General features: G+C 53.2%; 1 protein-coding gene across 3 annotated transcripts in view; it reads left to right on the plus strand.

Moving 5' to 3' along the window:
- B3GNT7 (UDP-GlcNAc:betaGal beta-1,3-N-acetylglucosaminyltransferase 7) overlaps nucleotides 1-22,680 on the plus strand; it is a 29,976-nt gene extending 7,296 nt beyond the window's left edge. For 2 of the 3 annotated variants that reach the window (XM_075938158.2, XM_025189566.3), the window contains exon 2: nucleotides 18,316-22,680. In XM_075938158.2, the coding sequence (XP_075794273.1) occupies nucleotides 18,316-19,504 (1,189 nt within the window). In that variant the 3' untranslated portion in view covers nucleotides 19,505-22,680. Of the gene's footprint in view, nucleotides 1-5,308; nucleotides 5,450-18,315 lie in introns of all 3 variants that reach the window. The other variant, XM_075938159.2, reaches the window with a different exon arrangement.
- The last annotated feature ends 247 nt before the right edge of the window (nucleotides 22,681-22,927 follow it).

Here is a 22,927-nt window from a genome sequence, read left to right on the forward strand (position 1 = left end):
ACACTGGAGAAGTCCTGTCCATCTCCGCAGCTGCTCACTCACCCTGGCCTCCAAACACTGCCAGTTCTCCGGGGGAGAAGGATGCATGGTGGATAAAAAAACGCCCAGATAGAACAGAGGATAGAGCTCCACCTGATGACCTGAAGCACAGGTGGGACGGACTCTGCCTGCCACCCGTTCCTGACCACCAGGCTAGAGCTCTTAACCCAGATGACCTGGGCGGAGGAGGCCGCCAAGTAGACTGCTTGGCAGGCCTCCACCTGCACCAAGGCGCTCGGGTCCTGGACCACCAGGAGTAAGTTATCAGCATACTCTGAAAGGACCAGCCGCACCCCTAGCTCTCGGAGCACCAACCCCATCAACCTCCACTGGAGGAGACAGAGGAAGGGCCCGATCGCCAGAGCATACAGCTGGCCCGACAGTGGACACCCCTGACGTCCTCCCAGGGCTGACCCGAGCCCTTTTGGGGCCCCGGGCCCGGGCGTGTGGCGCCGCCCCCAGGGTGCACAGTGCATGCGCAGGACTTCCCCTGGGGCACACGGCGCATGAGCGGGCTGGCCACAGCTGCTGGCGTGCAGCCTGGGGACTGCCCCCGGGGCGCACAGCGCATGTGTTGCCCAGCCTGGCCCGGCTACCGCTGCTGGCCGTGGCGGGAAGGGCGCTGCTAGCCGGAACTGCGGGAGCCGGGCACGCAGTGCCTGATGGCAGCTGTAAGGGATGCCGTGTGCCCCTTACAGCTGCCATCAGGAGCCCCCCATCGGTTGGCGCTCTGGGCAGCTGCCCGGCTAGCCCATGCCTCCATCCGGCCCTGCATACTCCCCACCCAAAGCTGACTGGATCAGTCAGGGTCCAGTTGAGCCTTATAAAACACTCCACAAGGACGTACAGCACCCAGAGAAAACCCACAAAAGGGGGCCCGAAGCCAAAGGCCTGCAGAGTGCCCAGGAGATACCAGTGGTCCACCCTGTCGAACGCCTTCTCCTGGTCCTGGGATAGGAGGGAGAATGGCAAGTCATCCCTACACCCGAGCTCCAAGAGATCCCGGACCAAGTACAGATTATCACAGGGTATGTCTACACTACCCCGCTAGTTTGAACTAGGAGGGTAATGTAGTCATCCGCACTTGCAAATGAAGCCCGGGATTTGAATTTCCCGGGCTTCATTTGCATGAAGCCGGCCGGCGCCATTTTTAAATGCCGGCTAGTTCGAACCCCGTGCCGCGCGGCTACACACGGCACGGAGTAGCTAGTTCGGATTAGGCTTCCTAATCCGAACTAGCTGTACATGCCAGTTGTGAAGGTCGCGGAGGTCCTCCTTCTTCAGTAGCAAGGTGAGCACGGCTCACCTGCATGACAGAGGGAGGACCCCGCTCTGCAAGGACTCAGCCCAGGCAGCGATGAGGCCTGGGCCGAGGATGGCCCAGAACACATGGTAGAACTCCACGGTCAGCCACTGACCCTGAGCGGGAAACGTCCCTCCCTGAACCTTGATGGGCAGCACCGGACTCTAATGACTCACATGGGAGGAAGCCAGGGGGCGGGGCCAGGGATATAAAAGGCCTGCCCAAAAGGCCAGTCAGGGCCCAGCTAGCAAGGGAGCCAGAAGCCTCCCCAGTCCAACGCAGTGAGGAACCAGAGCCAGAGGAAGCTGATGACTGGCTTGAGCTGCCAGGCCCGCTGCTGGAGGACTATCTGGAGGGTCTGCTTATCTGGCTGGAGCATTCCAACACTCGCTGCCCAGAGGACCTGCCCCGGAGCCAGGCACAACCCGAGGGGGGAGAAATGGAACCGGCCCAGGGATAACCAACCTTGGTCTGGCAGAGGATCAATGGGCTGCGGTACGGACCCCCGCTGGCCCAGCAACAAAAGGTCAGTCCATTTTGGGCACGGATCCCCACTGACCCAGCAGCCGAGTCAGCTGGTGTAGGGCCCTGGGCTGGGACGTGGTGGTGTAGGGACGGCCTGCGTCCCCCCTGCCACCCACTAATCAGGTGGCAGTCTCCCGCCCCCCCTCCCTCCTGCTACCACAGGCAGGGTGCCTGAACCACTCCTGAACAAGGAGAGAGTCTCTCTCTGTGTTTCTTAAACTTTTTAAGACGGAGGAACACCAAACAATACTTTTTTTTTATAAGGAACAACAAGGATTTTTTAAAAAAACGACAAGGAGTCCTGTGGCACCTTATAGACTAACTGAAGTGTAGGAGCATAAGCTTTCGTGGGCAAAGACCCACTTCGTCAGATGCATGTAGTGGAAATTTCCAGAGGCAGGAATAAATATGCAGGCCAGGATCAGGCTGGAGATGATGAGGTGGATCCAATCAAGGAGGATGAGGCCCACTTCTAGCAGCTGATCTGGAGGTGTGAATTCGAAGGGAACAGAAGCTGCTTTTGTAGTTAGCAAGCCATTCACAGTCTTTGTTTAATCCAGAGTTGATTGTGTCAAACTTAAAGATGAACTGTAGCTCAGCAGTTTCTCTTTGAAGTCTGGTCCTGAAGTTTTTTTGCTGCAGGATGGCTACTTTTAGATCTGCAATTGTGTGTCCAGGAAGATTGAAGTGTTCCCCTAAGGATTTTTTGTTGAGGGGGAAAAAAAAAGGTCGCTTGCCCTTTAAGGGCGGTCATTTTGAACTCTGTTGTTCTCCGTGGCGCACCTCCGACTGCCTGACGGCACACCGGTGTGCCACGGAACACAGTTTGAGAAACGCTGGTCTGTCTGCTTGTGTTTACCTGTGGGGAATTGGTTCTAAAGCGCTTGATCACTGCAGGGCAGGGCTGCACCAGGACTGGGCTACAAACTACCTACTGTTGCAGCCCTGTCCTGCACTAGGACTTGGCTACGAACTGATTACTGCTGCAAGCCCACCCTGCGCTAGGGCTGGGCCATAAACTTCTACTGCGGCAACCCGGCTCTGAACCGGGGCTCAGACTTAGACCGCGTGTAATGGGTTGGAGTGGCCAGCCACTGACCCCGAGGGGGACACCCCTCTGGTGCACCCCCGCAGGCTACAGGGTGTTACGAGGAGGAAGGAGAAAAATTGTTCCCCTTGGCCTCTGGGGATAGGACAAGAAGCAATGGGCTTAAACTGCAGCAAGGGAGGTTGAGGTTGGACGTTAGGAAAAACTTCCTGCCAGGCTGGTTAAACGCTGGGATAAGTTGCCTGGGGAGGTTGTGGGATCTGGAGATATTTAAGAGCAGGTTGGACACACACCTGTCAGGGATGGTCTTGATCAGAGGTGGGGAAAAGGGCCTCCACGGGCCAGATCCGGCTCACCGAGTGGGTTAATCCGGCCCGTGGAGGCCCTGCCGTTCCCCCGCCCGCAGGCCAATTAGGGCCAATTAGGGCTTGGGGACGGGGGAGCTGCGCGATGCTTCCTTCTCCCTGCCCTGGTCCTGCGAGGAGCACACAGCACTTCAAAGTGCCACGTGCTCCTCACAAGGTGGGAGGAGGCTTCGAGTGCTCCCCTGCCCCTAATAGGGCTGGGGGGGGGGGAGCGTACAAAGGGCACAGCACAAGGGAGTGGCATGGGTACCTAGTGGGAAGGGGGGGGCAAAGGGAATCCCCCACCCCGAGACCAATCATGGTCTGTAGGTGGGCTAGCCCACAAGCATCCTGGCCCCGCCCCTTCTGGTTTAGGCCCCGCCTCTTCCAGGAGGCCTGGGGGCTCCTCAAAAATTTTTGAAGGGGCCCCCGGCTAAAAATGATTGCTCACTCCTGGTCTGGATGGTGCTAGGTCCAGCCGCGAGTGCAGGGGCCTGGACTTGATGACCTTTTGAGCACGGTTCCTTGGAAGGGGCATGCCTACACAGCCACGCACAAAACATCCTTCCCCCACCCACCACCTCTGCAGAGCCACGCGGCAGGCGGCCGCTCTGGTGGACGGAGCTGCCACAAGGCAGGGGAAGTAGGGGCCTATTCTGGTGGCTGGGGCTGGGAACGGGACGTGTCACATGGCAGGGGCGTGTGTGTCTGCTCCAGCGGCTGGGAGCCGGACTTGCTACGTGGCCAGGGAGGGGAACGTTCTGCTTTGGCAGCCGGGAATGGGTGTGTGCTAATAAATTGGGTGCCACAGTGGCACCCGCCCAAGCCCGTGACCTCAATATCCGATCCCAAGCCAAAACACCCTCTGCTCATGGTTGGAAAATCTTAGCGGGACCCCTGCTCTCGAGGCTCCTTCCAGTTCTGTAATCCTGTGACTTCCAGCTCTGCTAGAGATCTGTGTGCTAGCTTTGACGGAGCTACTGTACTAAAAATAGAACGCGGACAGCCAGCTGTTCCACCTACGATCGTGGGCAGGATCGTAGTCGGGCGGCGAGCCCGTCCCACCAGCCGTACTGCCTTGGCTGCATGTTGTCTGGACCATCCCCCTCCCAATCACAGCACCCGTTGCAGGGCAGACCTATCCGACTACATAACTGGGAAATGCCAGGTGCCAGGGCTTTACCCTGGTAAGTTACCAAAGCTTGAAGCATGGTTGCTGCAGATGCTCCTATATGCATGTTGGGAACTGGATGCCCCTCGCCTTTTTCCCATAGACTCCGTGGCACCTTGATTGCTGGAGCCTCAGAAGTCTTAGTCACCGGACCTGGCTCCTGGAATAATATTGGGTGGCTTGGCTGCTAGGGCTGAAATGTAATGGACAGAGGCAGCATTGTCATGAGGAGGGTCAGTTCGTAGTGATGATGTATCATGTTTGTTACGAGGGGCCACCGGGGAAGGGGGCCCCGTGGTGTGAGATGCCGCCCACACCTGCCACGTGGAGTTTTGCCATCGAAACAGACCAGACAGACACAGCGTGGGGAAAGGGACAAGCCGAGGGGACTGTGTGCTAGTGGCGAAGGTCACGGCCGCGCTGCGATTGCAGCGTTGTTTTGTTATTTCAACCGGTGCAGCGGTTGCCGGAAGGGGTGAGTTGTGTGGAAAGGCAAAGGAAGGAAGGGGAGGGCTCATTTTACGAGAGAGCCCAGGGATTCTTCTAACTATCTGATTGACATCCAAAGCTGAGAGACGATGTTGCTCGTAGCTGCCCACGGCTCGCAGGGCAAAAGATTAGCAAACAATCCAATTAAGTTAATTTGGAGGCTATGCTTGCTCCTGTGTATGGGACAGGAAGGTTTTACATTAAATATAGCAACACTGTTGAAGCATATGGGAGTATGGAAAGGAACAGTTAAGGGGAGAGGTAGCTAAATGTTCAACTATGTTCATAGAATCTCAGAAAAATATAGAGTATCACATAGAATATCTACCCCTTGTCCCTTTATACTCAGCACATTTTCTGGGAGGATGTCTTTGTTATGAATTCTATAGGTCTAATGCCGAGATCAGCTGTTCTAAAGGATCCAGATCCCTCTGGCTCACGGCGGAGATCATGCTTTCTAGAATGTCCCGTGGCTGTGTTTTCTCAACCGAGATTTGACGATGCCCCGATGGGGCCCTGCGGATGCTAAGGTTCCTGGTTTTCTTCTGCTTCTTCTGAGCCTTTATGAAATGACTCATGGGCTAGACAGATTTTATAGCACCTGTCACTTTATCAGACAATAAGGCCAGCTTTTGTAAAGCATTGTTCTTTGTTTTATCTTTTTTTTTTAATTCAGTTGCAGTTGACTGTATGCAAAACCTAAAGATTTCCAATCAAACACTGTTTAACTAATGAAAACCCCGGGACTGTTCGTTAAGCCTATAACTTCTTTGTACCTAACTCTTAATAATATAAACAAGACCCACAAGACAGCCCTGACCTTCCAAATGACAATTACAATACGGGTTGAATCTCTGTGCTCTGGCAACATCCGTGGTCCGGTTTGATTTGAGTTGGCCAGATGGCCACTTATCATGGGTGTTGCTAAGTTTCCTGCAGTCCCATAGAGTTTGTTTACAGCCACTCGTCCTGGGTCCCAATATTTTGTGCTGTTATTTAGCTATAGTTTATCCCTAAAGTCTTCTCGGAGCCCAGTAAATGGTGGTAATGCAGCTAGACAATATTGACCTCCTAGTCAGGCCTGGAAGGTGCCACACTAGGGAGGTTCACCCAGTACAATCCTCACAGGATTGCTGGCAAATTATAGATGGAGAACAGAGCAACACCCATCCTTGACCTGTCCTACTTCTTTTCATTATAATAATTCAGATAACTCAGCATTGCTAGCCAATGGCATTATGTCCTCAAAAGGAATCAAGGATTTACAGTGCTGTCACCTCTCATGACTTGTGACAAGTATTGCAACATGGGCTGTTTTACAAAACTTTTACTTCAAGGCCTAGACTGATGAATCACAGTTTATATTTCCAAAGTACATTTCTAGCCCAGGGCAGTGGAGGAAAGCTTGAACTTGGGACCTGAGTACTTCCCGGAGGCTCAAACCAAAGGCAAAGGAAAGGCACCCCGAATGGATTTAAAAAAAAAAAAAAGAGCTCATGATTTTGAAGCTAATCTTGTGGTTTTTGAGAGGTGTGGCTTGAGGTTTTTGTATGTGATGTTGTTGTTGCTGTGCTGGTCCCAGCATATCAGAAAGACAAGACGGGGGAGGTAAGATTTTCTATCGGACCAACTTCTGTGGGTGAGAAAGACAAGCTCTCAAACCGCACAGAAACTATGTACGCTACCACTCACATCAGTACAAGCTATGTTACTCTGCCGTGTGAGTAAGGCCTTGTCTACACTGGCAGGTTTTGTTGCCAAAAATTCCCTTTTGATAACAAAATAGTAAGGGTATACACACTATAATGCAATTTTTACCAGGCAAAACACCCAGCTTTGGCAACAAAAAACTTCCAGCCCTGCAAGAGACTTTTGTCTTTCCCCCTCCCTTTATTGTCAACAAAGAGCCAGTGTGGACTCTGCTGTTTGTTTTGTCAAGAGACCTGACTTCCGCCAGGATCCTATCATGCCTGTCCTGATGGATCGGCCCAGTGTTTTGTGATCTCTGCTGCCCTGCAGGCATGCACCCCTCCCCTTTCAAAGCTCTGAGAAGTATCTGACAGCTGAGTGAGCTGCTCCCTTTGGGGAACAAAGAAAGAGCAAATCATTGGAAAGCTCCTGTTCTGCCCTGTTAGGAACACAGTGGCAGGCAGGCTGCTGCTGCTGAGGGAGGGCTGGAGAGACGGCCGTGCTGCTTTGACGTTCCTCAGCACTGAGAGCTCTCAGAGTAAGGAGGGAATCTCAAAAAGTGCAGGGATCAGCTCTGCCTTCTCACAGCATTTCACTGTGGGATGCTTACCCACAATGCTTTGCTGTCTCTGTCAACAGGGGAGCTAGCAATGTGGCCAGGTAATGTCGATAACGGGAGGCAGAAAAACTGGTTTGACCGGTTTCCACTTTTGGCGACTTCTGTGTATCGACAGCACTTCCATCGCCCAACTTTCCCCGTGTAGACAGCCTGAGCCATTCCTCCTGAACAAACATACATTATGCTGATCTAAGCCTCAGTGTGGGGCTGGGGCTATGTTGGTGGGAGAGCTTTTTCTGATGCCTTAGCTACCGCCGCTCGCCCGGGCTTAAGAGCATCTGCCTTGATGTAAGCTGTGTAATGTAGCCACAGCCAGAACTCTGTCTCAGGTCTGGGAAACATAAGCTGAGCCTCACCGTGCAAACCACGGTGGAACAGATTGTTTGGCAAAGATAGCTGATGCCTATTTTAAAGGACCGTTCGTAGTGGAATGTCCCATTAATACTTCTGCAGCTATAGGACAAAAACGTGTCGTGGGTTATAGATTGTTGTAGTAAGCCCTAAATCCGGTGTCTGTCAGTCCATGATTTCTAGTGTCCAGCAGAGTTATGAATTTATGCTCCCAGACTCACCTTTTGAAGGTGATGGGCAGGTTTCCTTTGAGGCGTCGGACCCGGAGTGTCTGTGCTGCGAAAGTGTTTGTTCACCGATGACGGGGTGGTTTTGTTTTTTTTTCTCATTTAACCTGTGCAAGTGGACTCGAGCGTGTCGTGTGCCGAAGGAGAAACACCACATGTTATGATAGGCATTGGGGAGGTGGGGTCCCTGCATCGCGAGGTGGGCGTTGTCGATCAGTGTCATGGTGGAGATGCGTCTGCAGGCTTCGCAGGTCATGTTGTGGGAGCATCTGGCGCCACGGGGTGTGGGTGTGTCCTGATCTGTGGGGAGCTCGTTGCTGCGGCGGAAATGGCATAGATTGGGAGTTGTCCAAAGGTTGGAACTGGGGGTGAAAGAAGATTTTTCAGAACTGGGTTAAAGTTGTTTGGGTATGGACCCCGCTTGTGTAACTCACACACCTACTGGGTGTGGGTCGCTGTCACTGAGACTGCTTACAGAGAGAGCGAATAATCTCAGAGGGGTGGCCATGTGAGTCTGTAGCTTTAAAAACAATGAGCCATCCTGTGGTGTCTTGGAGACTAACAAATACATAGAGAGATTCATGAGCTTTTGTGGGTTAAATCCACTTCCTTAGATGATCAAGATCATCTCTACTGAAGAAGTAGGTTTTGCCCATGAAAGCTCATGATACTAATCTGTGTTTTTGTTTGTCTCTAAGGAGCAACAGGACTACTCGTTGGTTTTAGAGAGACCGAGTTTCCTTGACAGCTTTAGCTGAGAGCCGGTAGAGGCTTGTGCACTAAGCTCCAGAGGTGCCAGGTTTGGTTTTTCTTGTCAGCCTTACGCATGAATTCCAGCATTGGCCGGCAGATCTCACAATCTCTGAACTCTTGGGGGTGGCGATACTGAATTTACCTCAACCAACCAATAATTGCCTGCCAAACAGGCCATATCCAGGAACAGAGTCTCATTTGCCCAATTCCCAAGATAGTTTCCAGAAGAATTCTCATGCACCCTCACATAATCCCAGAAATACTTTTGTTGCACGCCGGTGTGCAGGGGGCATGGAACGGACTCTACTGTGGTCAACATGGTAGAAACCCATTGCTGAGACGAGCCTGCTCGTGATGGCCGCTCTGGAGCTACCGGGGAGTAGAGTTTGAGGTGTTTCCTTAGAGACGTGGGGGAAGTTTCTGCAGCTCTAAGGAAATGACTTTGTGGTTCAGCCAACAGCACTTTTGCAACCGAATCCGTGGTTAAAATCAAAGAGCGCCGTTCAGCCCTGGAAAACGTTATCTCCCAAACCCCTTTGTTCACGGGTGAAAGCAGAGCAGTGCACTTATGTTTTCTCTAGGCTGCAGCCGGCAACCCCACACTAAATTGCTTGTTGGCTAAGTCTGCAAAGGCCGCACGTTCTGCGAGGTAACCAGGGGGGCTGACAGACTCGCCAGCCAGGCCTCTGGGTAAAGTGGGGAGCTGGCTCCATGCCCTGGGAGGGATGGGGGCTTGGATGGAAGGGGCAGGGCTGGGCCTAGCCTCCCACAGGCAGCCCTCTCATTGTGCGGGGCTCCGGCAGAGATTCAGAGGACGCTGGGCTTTGCCTGCCAGCACTGCTGCAGGAGCTGCGGGCTCTTTTGAACTGCCAGGCGCCAGGGAAATCCTCCTTCCCTCCCCCATGGCAGGCGTGTAGGTGGCTCTTCTCTGTTTGTAGTGTGACAGCTCTTGAAGGGCGCCCCTGGTCCATTCCAAAATGCCAGGGAATGTTCTAGGCACCGGTGGCCAGAATCCCATTAGAGAGAACATGGAAAGGGGGAATCATGTGAGCTCCAGGCCCTCTGACTAGCCCAGCCGGGGAAAGGGGGGAGCCCCCGCTGTGGAGAGGCGAGTGGGGGGAGGTGCAATGCAGGGCATACAAAAGCACCCCGCGGGGGGGGGAGGGTTGGAGGACTCGTGAGGATGGGGGGGGGTGCAGGGTCCTGGCAAGGCAGAGGATTGTCCCTGAGAGAGAGGGGGATGGGAGGGTGGTAGAGGGGCAGCTGCTGGGTTGGGCACACACAAGGGATCCCATCAGTCGGGGTAACAGGCACCCTTTTGTGGGTCCCTTTTCCTCAGACGTTGCCACAGCGCTCTCCCGTCGCCTTCGGCCCGAGCCTGTCCGTTCTCGGCTCAGACCAGTTCCGCTAGGCCAAGTTCCGGGAGCAGGGAGGCCAACAGCCACCGCAGGCCCTAGGGCAAGGGCTGGAGGGGGGCCTGGCTCCATGCCCCAAAGGGGGGGGGGGCCTGAGGCAGAGAGGGCGGGGCCTGAGCCAGTCCTCCCTGGCACCCCCAGACTGCAGGGTGCCCTTCCCCCAGCCCTCAGAGCTATGCAGAGCGGCACTCCGGTGGTAATTTAAAGGGGTCTGAGGCTCTCTCCGGGCCCTGGGACAATTGCCCCCTCTGTCCGCAGGCCTGTCTGGGAGTGAGGGATAAAAATCGGGTGTCTAATGGGGCGTTGAGGGTCACCGTGCCAGAGCAGTGGAGAAGCAGAGGGATACGAGAGGGGGCAGAGCACGGGCGCTCGGTAATGTAGGCAAGGAAAGGCAGAACCTTCCCAACATGGCCTACGTGACCGACCGCCGAAGGCTGGGGCTGTGGGGCAGCAGCCTGGCCCCGGCTGCCATTGCCCCTGGCCGCCGAGGAGAGCTGGGCCAGGGCCAGAACAGCGCAACGGTGGCTCTCCACGTGGCCCGGAAGGATCAGGCGGGGAGTGGGAGGGGCCTAGGTCAGAAGGGGCAGGGCCTAGGTCAGAAGGGGCGGGGCCTAGGTCAGAAGGGGCGGGGCTGGGCTTGCCTTCCCCAGCTGGCCTTTCATCCGACGCCCATGGGGCAGAGGTTTTGTGGTTCTCAAGCAGAACTGTTGTAGCCCCCTAGAAATGCCCCCGTGGCCTGGCCGTGTGGGGTCAAGAGAGGGAAAGGGAGCGAGGTGGCTCAGCGTAACGAGCCTGCATGACAAGGGAGAGCTTGGGGGTGTGGTAATATGAGGGCCTAACACAAAAGCCCAGGGGCATTAGTGGGACTGGGAATGAAGGGAGCAGAGCAGGCTTGGGAGGGAAGGCCGGGAGCTCTGGTTGCAAGCCCACCACCCTGGAGGACAGAGGGGCAGGTTGGAACGAAGGCAGGTCGGGGCCAGAGGCGGATCAGTGCAGGCCTGCTCGCTGAAGCTACGTGAACGGGTGGGGCCATCTGGGGAGAGGGTGCAGAGCCTGGGACCCCGCCTGGAAGTGGGGAAGGACCCAAGGAGGAGCTGCCCAAAGAGAGGCGGGGATATGGCCAGAGGCAGAGCGGGAGGAGAACCCGAGAGGCTGGTACCCGGCAGGCCGGGGGACGAGCCGACTCCCAGGAGGAGGATGCAGTCAGCAGAGAGGGGACCCAGGACAAGGAGGGAGGAAGGGTGAGGCTGCTGGAGGCCAAGTGAGAAGAGCCTCAGTTGGGGAGGGGGGAGGCCCAGGCTGGCGCTGCAGGAGGGGGCCTGGAGGCAGCAGTGGTAGGCGTGTGTTAGATGACGTTTGTGATGAGGGGGATTGGGCGGCCGGGGTGGGGGAGGTGGAAGCCTAGATGGGTTTCAGGGGTGAGCAGGAGGCGGACGAGTCTGAGAGGCGGAGGAGGGGAGAGAAGTCGGAGGCCCTGAGGGGCAGGAAAGGGGGTGAGGTGGAGAGCAGGGAGCCAGCTGGGTGTGGGAGGCGGGAAAGGTGTTGGAGGGGGCAGGGAAGCATCTTAGGCAGGGGAGGGGGAATGCAGCTACCGACGGGGGCGGGGAGGCGCTGGACGGGGCTCTGGGCGTGGGTAAAGGCCGTATTGCACGTCCCTGGGAAATGCTCTTACAAGCGGACAAAGGGGGCCTGGGCCCGGAGAGAAGCCCTGAGGTGCAGGGGGCAGTGGGGTGGGCAGAAATCGAGGCCGCGGTGAGAACAGCAGCACCACAGGGCCGGAGCCGCTTTGGGAGCGACAGAGCAACACAAATACCACAGTGCGCCGCAGGGCTGGCAGAGAGCTGGCTGCCGCTTAGTGCTCCGGGACAGCCGCCCTTGGAAGCGATGATGGCGGGGGAGCAAAGGCGGCTCTTTCCCCCATCCAGTGGAGAGCAGACTTCCTAGTGTCCTGCCTTAGGCAGATCCAAAGGGGCCCAGTGGCAGTCTGGTATTGCCCCCTCCCTCTGCCAGAAGAGAAAACGTCCCTCCACAATTCATCTGAGGGATCGTAGCCATTAGATCTGTGGTCTGTGTCAGGTGGCTGGTAGCATCCTTTGTTTATGACGGTGTCTAGGGAGGAGTGTGTAGGGGGCTGGCTGGCTGTGGATTGACTGGTGACTCTCCACCTCCAACGGTTATGTCAGGGAGAAAGTACAATAAGCATGTGAGGGTCGGAAGAGGTTGAGTCCCCATTTTGAAAGTACAGAAGGTGAAGATGTTGAACACTGAGAAGAATTAGCCCCCCCAAAAGTTTGAAAACAAATGTTTGGTGAGAACCATTCAAATAACGAAAGACGACATCATCCTGCCCTCTGCAGGACTGCGCAAGTCAATGGGATGTACCGAGATCTCGGCAGAAAACACATTTTTTTCCCATGAAAAATTGTGATTGACATTTTTAAAGCTGAAAAGTTCCACTTCTTTCCCCAAAGGGAGTTTAGAATGGTTTCAAAACGTAGATTTTTGTTCAAGTCCCTATTTTTAAAATGAAATGGCCACTTTTCTTTTTTTTTCAACTTAAAATATGAGTGGGGAGTGGAGTGGATTCTTTTTTTTTAATGTCAGTTTAAAAAAACCTCTAAAAACAATTTAAGTGGAAATGGAATTTGATCTTTTGAACTGACATTTTGACATAACATATTGCTCTGATCTGCCTTTTTTCCCTCCTGCATGGAAAATGGTGAAACAAAATGACACTTTAAGGTGCTTGGAAATTAATGTTTATGTTGCCACTGATGGTGAAAAAATAGAAAATATTCATTGGAATTGACATTGCAAAAAAATTTGGCTTTGATTAAATCCTGCTTTTCACCAAGAAAACTTACTGCCTTCCCTGTTGTAATACAGGTTGGACCGTCCTGGTCTGACACCCCTGAGACCTGACAGGTCCTGGATGAGGGATTTTGCCAAACCAGGGGAGGTCATATCTGGCCCCCCTGCTACCCACCCCCCCAGCTCTGCCCGGCTGCTGGTCTCCCACCCACTCCCCTCTTCTGCTGGTCTCTCCCACCTTCCCTGCCGGACTCCCCGCCCCATTGAGCAGCCCAGCTGTGGAATGCTGGGTTCTTACCCCACCACACGGTCCTGGCCATGCACTGGACTCTCATAAACTTGGGGTCAGCTGGGGTGACCAGGCTCCAGGGCTCCTATCCACCAGTCCTTCACCAGGACTCCCTGGTCCTGGACCATCTGTGGTCCTCCCGGACCATGGATGTTGCTGGCCCAAAGAGTCCCGGTACAGAGAGGTTCCACCTGTAGACCGTTGCTTTGTCTCCGATATTTTATGTGGTGAGGATTAAACCAGTTAAAACTTCTTAAATAACTTACCAGATAAAAATGTCAATTGTCTTTACACATACCCTGGAGTGTAGCTGTCTTTGTGTCATAGAATCCTAGAGCTGGAAGAGACCTCAGGAGTCATCAAGTCCAGCTGCCTACCCAAGGCAGGACCAATCCCAACTCAATCAACCCAGCCAAGGCTTTGTCAAGCCGAGACTTAAAAACCTCTAGGCATGGGGATTCCACCACCTCCCTAGGTAACCCATCCCAGTGCTTCCCAGCCTCCTAGCAAAATAGTTTTTCCTAATATCCAACATAGACCTCTCCTGCTGTAACTTGAGACCATTGCTCCTTGTTCTGCCATCTGTCACTACTGAGAACAGCCTCTCTCCATCCTCTTTGGAACCTCCCTTCAGGAAGTTGAAGGCTGCTATCAAATCCCCCCTCACTCTTCGCTTCTGCAGACTAAACAAACCCAAATCCCTCAGTCTCTCCCCATAGGTCATGCGCTCCAGCCCCCGAATCATTTTGGTCGCCCTCCGCTGAACCCTCTCCAATGCGTCCACGTCCTTTCTATAGTGGGGGGCCCAGAACTGGACACAATATTCCAGATTTGGCCTCACCAGAGCCGAAAAAAAAGGGGAATAATGACATCTCTGGATCTGCTGGCAATGCTCCTAATGCACTCTAATATGCCATTAGCCTTCTTGGCTACAAGGGCACACTGTTGACTCCTATCCAGCTTCTTATCCACTGTAATTCCCAGGTCTTTTTCTGCTGAACTGCTACTTAGCCATTCAGTCTCCAGCCTGTACCAATGCTTGGGATTCTTCCGTCCCAAGGGCAGGACTCTACACTTGTCCTTGTTGAACCTCATCAGATTTCTTTTGGCACAATTCTCTAATTTGTCCAGGTCATTCTGGACCCTATCCCTGCCCTCCAGCATGTCTACCTCTCCCCCTAGCTTAGTGTCATCTGCAAACTTGCTGAGGGTGCAATCCATCCCCTCATCCAGATCATTAATAAAGATGTTGAACAAAACCAGTCCTAGAACGGATCCTTAGGGCACTCTGCTAGAAACCAACTGCCAACCTGACATTGAGCCGTTGATCACTACCCGTTGGACCCAACAGTCTAGCCAGCTTTCTAGCCATCTCACATTCCATTTATCCATTCCATACTCCCTTAATTTGCTGGCAAGAATATGGTGGGAGATGGTATCAAAAGCTTTGCTAAAGTCAAGGCATATCACATCCACTGACTTCCCCATGTCCACCGAGCCAGTTACCTCATCATAGAAGCTAATCAGATTGGTCAGGCATGACTTGCCCTTGGTGAATCCATGTTGACTATGCCTGATCACTTTCCCCTCTTCCAAGTGCTTCAAAATGGATTCCTTGAGGATCCCCTCCATGATTTTTCTGGGGACTGGGGTAAGGCTGACTGGTCTGTAGTTCCCTGGATTGTCCTCCTTCCCTTTTTTAAAGATGGGCACTGCATTTGCCTTTTTCCAATCATCCGGGATCTCTCCTGATCTCCACGAATTTTCAAAGATAATGGCCAAAGGCTCCGTAATGACATTTGCCAACTCCCTCAGTACCCTTGGATGCATTAAACCTGGGCCCATGGCTTTGTGTACGTTTAGCTTTTCTAAATAGTTCCTAAGTTGTTCTTTCCCCACCAAGGGCTGTCCACCTCCTTCCCATACTGCGTTGCCTAGTGCATTTGTCTGGGAGCTGACCTTGTCCTTGAAAACAGAAGCAAAGAAAGCATTGAGTACGTCAGCTTTTCCCATATCATCTGTCACTAGGTTACCTCCCTTATGCAGTAAGAGCCCCACAACTTCTCTGATCACCCTCTTATCGCTAACATACCTGTAGAAACCTTTCTTGTTATCCCTCACATCCCTTGCCAGCTGCAATTCCAATTGCACTTTCGCCTTCCTGATAACTCCCCTGAATTCTCGAGCAATATATTTATACTCCTCCCTTGTCATCTGTCCAAGTTTCCACTTCTTGTAAGCTTCCTTTGTGTTTAAGCTCACCAAGAATGTCCCCGGTAAGCCAATCTGGTCGCCTACCATACTTGCTTTTCTTGCTGCCCATCGGGATGGCTTCTTCCTGTGCCTTTAATAAGGCTTCTTTAAAATACTGCCAGCTCTCCTGGACACCCTTCCCCTTCATGTTAGCATCCCAGGGAATCCTGCCCATCAGTTCTCGGAGGGAGTCAAAGCCTGCTCTTCTGAAGTCCAGGGTGTCTATTTTGCTACTCTCCTTTCTTCCTTTGGTCAGGATCCTGAAATCTACCATCTCATGATCACTGCTTCCCAGTTGTCACCCACCTCTACTTCGCCTACTAGTTCCTCCCTGTTTGTGAGCAGCAGGTCAAGCTGCGCACGGCCCCTGGTTGGTTCCTTTAGCATTTGTACCAAGAAGTTATCCCCAACATTCTCCAAAAACTTCCTGGATTGTCTGTGTACTGCCTTATTGGTCTCCCAATAGCTGTCAGGGTGATTAAAGTCGCTCATGAGAACCAGGGCCTGCGATCTGGAAGCTTCTCTCAGTTGTCCAAAGAAAGCTTTGTCTACCTCATCCACCTGATCCGGCGGTCTATAGCAGACACCAACCACAACATTCCCCCTGTTGCATGCACCTCTAAACTTAACCCATAGACTCTCAACAGTCTTTTCTCCCTCTAAGTACTGGAGCTCCGAGCAATCCTACTGCTCTCTTACATACAATGCAACTCCTCCTCCTTTTCTCCCCTGTCTGTTCTTCCTGAACAATTTATACCCTTCCATGACAGTGTTTCATTCATGCAAGTCATCCCACCACATTTCCGTTATTCCAATCAAATCATGGTTCTTCAGCTAGGCCAGGGCTTCTAATTCTTCCTGTTTGTTTACCAGGCCTCTCGCATTGGTGTACAAAAACCTTAGATACCCAGTTGATCGCCCTGCTTTGTCCATCTGAATCAAGGGTCCTCCTTTGTTGCTCGTTCTGCCTTGTGATTCTTCCTGGCATCCGACTTCTTCACTTACCTCAGGGCTTTGGTCACCATCCCCCAACGAACCTAGTTTAAAGCCCTCCTCACTAGGTTTGCAAGCCTGCCCGCGAAGATGCTCCTTCCTCTCTTGGTTAGGTGGATCCCATCTCTTCCTAACAATCCTTGTGCCCGGAACAGAGTCCCATGGTTGAAGAAACCAAAGCCCTCTCTCTGACACCACCTGCGCAACCACACATTCACTTCCTCAATTCGATGATCCCTACCTGGACCTTTTCCTTCAACCCGAAGGATGGACGAGAACCCCACTTGTGCTTCAAATTCCTTGATCCTTCTCCTCAGCGCTACATAATCTACTGTGACCCGCTCAAGGTCATTCTTGGCCATATCGTTAGTTCCTACATGGAGAAGCAGGACGGGGTAGCGATCCGAAGGTTTAATCACTTTTGGAAGACTCTTGGTCACATCTTGAATGCAAGCTCCCAGTAAGCAGCACACTTCTTGAGATTGCAGGTCTGGACGGCAGATGGATGACTCAGTCCCTCTTAGGAGGGAGTCTCCAACCACCACCTCTCCGTCTTCATCTTTTGGGGGTGGTGGTCATGGAACCCCCATCTCTAGGACTACGCATCCCATGCCTTCCTGTAGATGTGTTCCCTTCTGATTTCTTCCCTGAGAGGTTCCTGCCAAAGCATTCTCCATCGCAGTGCCTGTGGAGAGAGCCCGAAAGTGATTACTTACCCTACAGGAACGGGGGATACCTGAGTTGGGTGCCTTCTCCTTCTAGAGGTTACATGCTGCCAGTTTTCTTCCTTGTCCTGTACTGCCCAGACTGGCTCTTCAGCCTGCTGTGCCTGTAGGATTAAACGCTGCCTTCTATTGTCTTCATTCTTTCTGATAGAACGTAGGGTTGATACTTGGGCTTCCAGTCCTCTCATTTTTTCTTCCAAAATGGCGACCAGCTTGTACTTAGTGCAGATGAAATCCCTTTTTTCTTCTGGGAGGAAGACAAACATGACACAGCATGTGCAGGTAACAGCAGCAGAGCTATCACCATCCATACCTGCCTTCCTCCTGAGAGATTCCTCAGACGTTATTAAATGCCTCCTTGAAGGGCAGGAGTGTAGTGAAAAGATGTTAAAGAATGGCGATTGTATCTCACCCCCGTCCCAACTCCCTCTCCAAACTCCCTGTTAACAACTCCTGTTCACAAGTTCTCTGGTCACTGACTCACTCCTTTACAAAGCCCTGGACTGCCTGATAGCCCCTCCCCCTGATTAAATGAATGGAGATGCCTATCTTCTAGAACTGGAAGGGACCTTGAAAGGTCATCGAGTCCAGTCCCCTGCCTTCACAGCAGGACTAAGTACCATTTGATTAAGGCTCAACCAATCAGCAGAGGTTTCTAGATTTCAAACCCTGATTAGAAGCTCACAGCTTCCACATGCCAGCCATAGCACACACTCCATGGAGGGCGAGGGGAGGGGGAAGGGGAAAGAAAAAAACAACAACAACCAAACAGCCAAACACAAGCTCAGCACACAGCAAGAAAAACACAAACACACACCACAGACAGACCACTTCCCTTAAGGGTGCTGTATTATCTTCCTCCTTTATCTGGAGAACTCCCTCTCCAAACTCCCTGTTAACAGGTCCTGTTCGCAAGCTCCTGTCGTCCCTCCCCACTACTCCCCATCTCACCATTCACGGGCGTTTGTTTTAGTCGTTGGGTGCTTTCCGCCTTCCGGTTTCATTGTGCACCATGGATGTGTGCCTATCACTTGATGGGGACTTATGAGTCCTGGACACCTGCTATTTTTTTCAGTGGATGCTTAAGCCGTACAGCACCCATGGATCTACCTGTCTCTCTGCGTCCTGGTCTTATAGGCATTGTCTGGCATTTCCAGTGGCACCAGTGTGTGTCTGATCATATAAGAGTCTCACAGGGAGAGTGGGGCTGACTTCTGACAGTCCACCCTTGCCAACCTTTTTTGCCTTAACTGTACATCTTGTCTCTCTAGGAAGAAGATGATCTACAAAAGCGTCTGCCTGTCCTTTGTACTGGTGATCATGGTGACAGTGCTGCAGAGGGGCACGGCTCCAAGCCATTTCCTGCCGGGCCAGCCGCAGAAAGAACCCCCCCAGGAGCCCGTGAAAGCTCAGAAGAGAGATGGCGTCTTCTCCAAGACCGGCAACTTCTGGAAGAGCAGGAAGGAGAAGGCCCACCCGGAGGCGGACACCGAGCCCCAGGTGAAATCCTGGGATGTCACCACTACCAACTGCACGGCCAACCAGAACATCAGCAAGATGGACTGGTTTAAAGGGCTAGAGCCCCACTTCCGGCAGTTCCTGCTTTACCGCCACTGCAGGTACTTCCCCATGCTGATCAACCACCCGGAGAAGTGCAGCGGTGACATACATCTGCTGATCGTGGTCAAGTCCATCATCACGCAGCACGACCGGCGGGAGGCCATCCGAAGGACCTGGGGCCAGGAGAAGGAGGTGGATGGGAAAAGGATCAAGACACTTTTCCTGCTGGGCACAGCCTCCAAGGAGGAGGAGAGGGCCAACTACCAGAAGCTGCTGGATTACGAGAACCACATCTACCGGGACATCCTGCAGTGGGATTTCTTGGACAGCTTCTTCAACCTCACCCTCAAGGAGGTCCATTTCTTGAAGTGGCTGAACATCTACTGCGACAGCGTTCGCTACATCTTCAAGGGGGATGACGACGTCTTCGTTAGCCCCGGCAACATCCTGGAGTTCCTGGAGAGCAAGAAGGAAGGAGACCTCTTTGTGGGGGACGTCCTGAACAAGGCCAGGCCTATCCGGAAGAAAGAGAACAAGTACTACATCCCCAGTGCCCTCTATAACAAGAGCAACTACCCACCCTACGCGGGGGGTGGAGGTTTCCTCATGGACGGGCCCCTGGCGGTGAAGCTCCACAAGATCTCGGAGACCTTGGAGCTGTATCCCATTGACGACGTCTTCCTGGGGATGTGCCTGGAGATTCTCAAAGTGGCGCCCATCAGACACGAGGGCTTCAAGACCTTTGGCATCGTGAAGAACAAGAACAGCAAGATGAACAAGGAGCCCTGTTTCTTCCGGGACATGATGGTGGTTCACAAACTCTTGCCCACGGAGCTGCTCCAGATGTGGGACTTGGTCCACAGTAACTTAACCTGCTCCAGAAAAGTTAACGTCCTTTAGCGTGGCCTCCCAGAGGAGCCGTGGCTGGAAAGGCTGGAGCAATTGGTACCTTGGCCTGGAGGGCGAGAATAAGGAACCTAGAACCAGATGAAGGCAACAAACTCTGTAGGAGCTATTCCAATACCTTCCCTTCCAGCGACAAGAGGACAGAGATTGCGTTATGTGGAGGGAAGGTTTCTAATGGGGTATTTTGTACTGTATTTGTGGTTTTTTTGTTTATCTCCAACTGGGTTGGGGATCACGGGAAAAGAAAAGGGAAAATAAGATAGAATGGAGATTATCTTGGGGAAATTTCCAGGTGCCACATTTCAGGAGAGATGTGGACAAATTTTGAAAAAATCCAGGGGAGAGCAACAAAAATGATAAAAAGTCTAGAACACATTACCAGTGAGGGAAGGTTGAAAAAAATGGGGTTTGTTTAGGCTGGAGAAGTCTGAGAGGGGACATGACAGTAGTATTTCAAGTACAGGCAGTCCCCGGGTTACATGGATCCGACTTACATCAGATCCCTACTTACAAACGGGGTTGAGGCAACCCCGCTCTAGCTGCTTCCCCCCAGCAGACTAGGGAGATGTGAAGCTAGCGTCCCCCCCAGCAGACCAGGGAGACGTGGAGCGGCTTTTCTCAGCAGACACCTCAGCTTGAGAATAAAGGACTGAGGGAAGTGAGGGGTGGGAGAATAAAGCTGAGCTCTGGAGAAATGTTTGGCTAGAGTTTCCCCTACAATATGTACCAGTTCCCACTTACATACAAATTCAACTTAAGAACAAACCTACAGTCCCTATCTTGTACGTAACCCGGGGACTGCCTGTACATAAAAAGTTGTTACAAGGAGGAGGGAGAAAAATTGTTTTTGACCTCTGAGGATAGGACAAGAAGCAAGGGGCTTAAACTGCAGCAAGGGAGTTTTAGGTTGGACATTAGGAAAAACTTCCTCACTGTGATAGAATCATAGAACACTAAAACTGGAAGGGTCCGTGAGAGGTCACTGAGTCCAGTCGCGTACCCTCATGGCAGGACCTGCTACCCTCTAGACCATCCCTGAGAGATGTCTGTCTAACCTGCTCTTAAATATCTCCAGTCAGGGTGGGACTGGAATAAATTGCTTAAGGAGGTTGTAGAATCTCCATCACTGGAGATTTTTAAGAGCAGGTTGCAGAAAATCCCATCTTGGATGGTCCAGCTAATCCGGCTGTGAGTGTAGGGGATTGGGCTAGATGACCTCTCAAGCGCTCTTCCTACAATCCCTGGGGTTGTGCAGCCTGGGGTGGGGGTGTGGCAGCATGTGGCACAGGTATTTATTTTGCTGCCTCTTGGAGAAGGAAAGAGAAATCTTCCGTTTGTTTTTCTTGTGTCTGGACTGTTCCAAAGCGAGGCTGGTGGGAGGCCTGGGCTGGGCAGGAGCACATGGTACGTTGGGTGTTCGCGATGGACGGTTGGAGCAGCCCAATGTAGCGATGGGGGGGGGGGGGGAGTTCACCAGCACCGTGTGGGCAAGCATCTGGGATGGGCTTCCTTCTCTGAAGCTGAAGCAAGTGAGCGGAGCTGGGAGGCCCTGGGGATGGAGGGGCCCCCAGACAGGCTGCAGCCTTCATGCCAGGCCGCCGAAGCACCCGCAGAGCGCAGGCTCATGGAACGCTCAGCTCTGCTCCAGACTGGGGTTTGCTGTTGAGTGGCAGCTGGCTCTGTGGGCACCCATGGGTGTGGTAAGGCCAGGCAGGGGCAGCGGGTACGCTAGGCAGGGGGAGGCGTTGCCTTCCCAAACTACCAGCTTGGCTCCGCCCACACTCCGCCCCCTAGAACGCCTGCTGTAGGCAGTCTGGGGATGGCAGGAGGGCTTAGTGTGCTCCTGGCTCACGAGCTTTGTGGTATCAGCTCTACAGTGGCTCTTCGTTTCCCTCCCTGGGCCAGCGACCAGGCAATGTTGGGGTTCACCCCGGGAGTGCCCATCAGCACCCCAAGAACATGTGGCTTTGACAGGTCACCTGCTAACACTCCAGCAGGCAGCATGGCCCCAGAAAAAGCAACATCCGTGGGCAGAGGTACACGCGGGTCCCCGCACGCCCTCACTTCCCTGCTGCCGTGACACAGCAACGTCTATGCAGCCCTGGGGACGCAAACCTGCCTGTGCACAGACCCATGGTGAGGTGCACGTTATACAGACGTGCACAGGCCCGGGTCACACATGTTTACACGCCTACCTACACACAGGCATGTTCATGCCCATCCCCTGGTCTCCGCAAAGACACCAGCGTGAGCCTAGCGCCTTGCTGCAGACACCCAAGAACATACCAAGAACATACCAAGACATACCAAGAACATACCAAGACACACACACTGCTGGGCAGGCACGCAGCCCTACCCATGCCCCGAGCCTGCAGCGAGACGTGCCATTTCTCCCTGGTGCGAGCCACTGCAAGGAAGTTACTCATCCTACCTCAAAGGGCTGCGGGGTAGCACCTTTTGAATGTGCCCTGGAAATGTGCCAGTTTCATTCACGCCAAGGCTGTAGGTTCCCCAGACTAGAAAACAAACAAGAAAGGGGGCAAGCCAGCCAAAACAGCCAGCGCCATGCCAGGCCTCACCACTTACCCTCGGCTTGTGCCTGCCTTCTCCGCCGACGCCTCGCACGTTTGGAAAGGGGCGGGGGAGAAGGCGGGAAATCCAGCGCTGTTCATTTGGGAAGTAGACGACCAAGCAGCCAGCCTGCTGGGATTGGGGGGGTGGAAAAGTTTAACTTTGTTACTGTGAACTTTTATTTAATGAGATTGCTGGGGGGGAGAGGGGGAGAAAAGGGGCTGGACATCGTTACACTCCCCCCCCCCCCCCCCGTGCACGTTTCACTCCCGCTCTGGTGTGCAAGCACGTTGCTTGTTCAGCGGGACTTACAGGCCAGGGCTCATCTCCTCCGCATCTACCCGCAGCGTCCAGAACCCGCCTCACATGAGCGCGACTGACTCTGACATGCCCGTGTGCACACTCTATATGTCTGGGTCCTGTGTCTGTGTCTATTTTTGGTGTCTATGCTAGACAGCTGTATTTCGTGGGCATGTGGAAGGAGATAGTGACACTTCAGGGTTGCGTTTTGCCATGGTGGGAGCTGTGCAGATCCAGGGGGTAGGGTGGAGGATTATTTTAGTTTCTCAATAAAGGTTTGGTTGTTTGTTTTTTTAAAATTGCTGGCGGTCATTCTTAGCAGCTGGGGTTCTGTGGGGGTGAGCCTGTGGGTGAGGCTCAAGGGAGAGAGACTTTTGCCTGAAGTTAGATGATGGCCCTGGAGAACTGATCGCCGACCTCTGGTCTTGGCATGGTGATGTTTTGGTTCTGCCCAGGATAGCCTGTCTAGGTTACTCTCTGACCTGGAGGAGTGTGGTGTCCAAGCCCAAGGCCTGGCCAGAGCACCTGAGGCAGGGAGCTCAAAGG

Source organism: Pelodiscus sinensis, chromosome 10 (genome assembly GCF_052426305.1).
Source record: "Pelodiscus sinensis isolate ZL-2025 chromosome 10, ASM5242630v1, whole genome shotgun sequence".
In the NCBI taxonomy this organism is placed as follows: Eukaryota; Metazoa; Chordata; order Testudines; family Trionychidae; genus Pelodiscus; species Pelodiscus sinensis.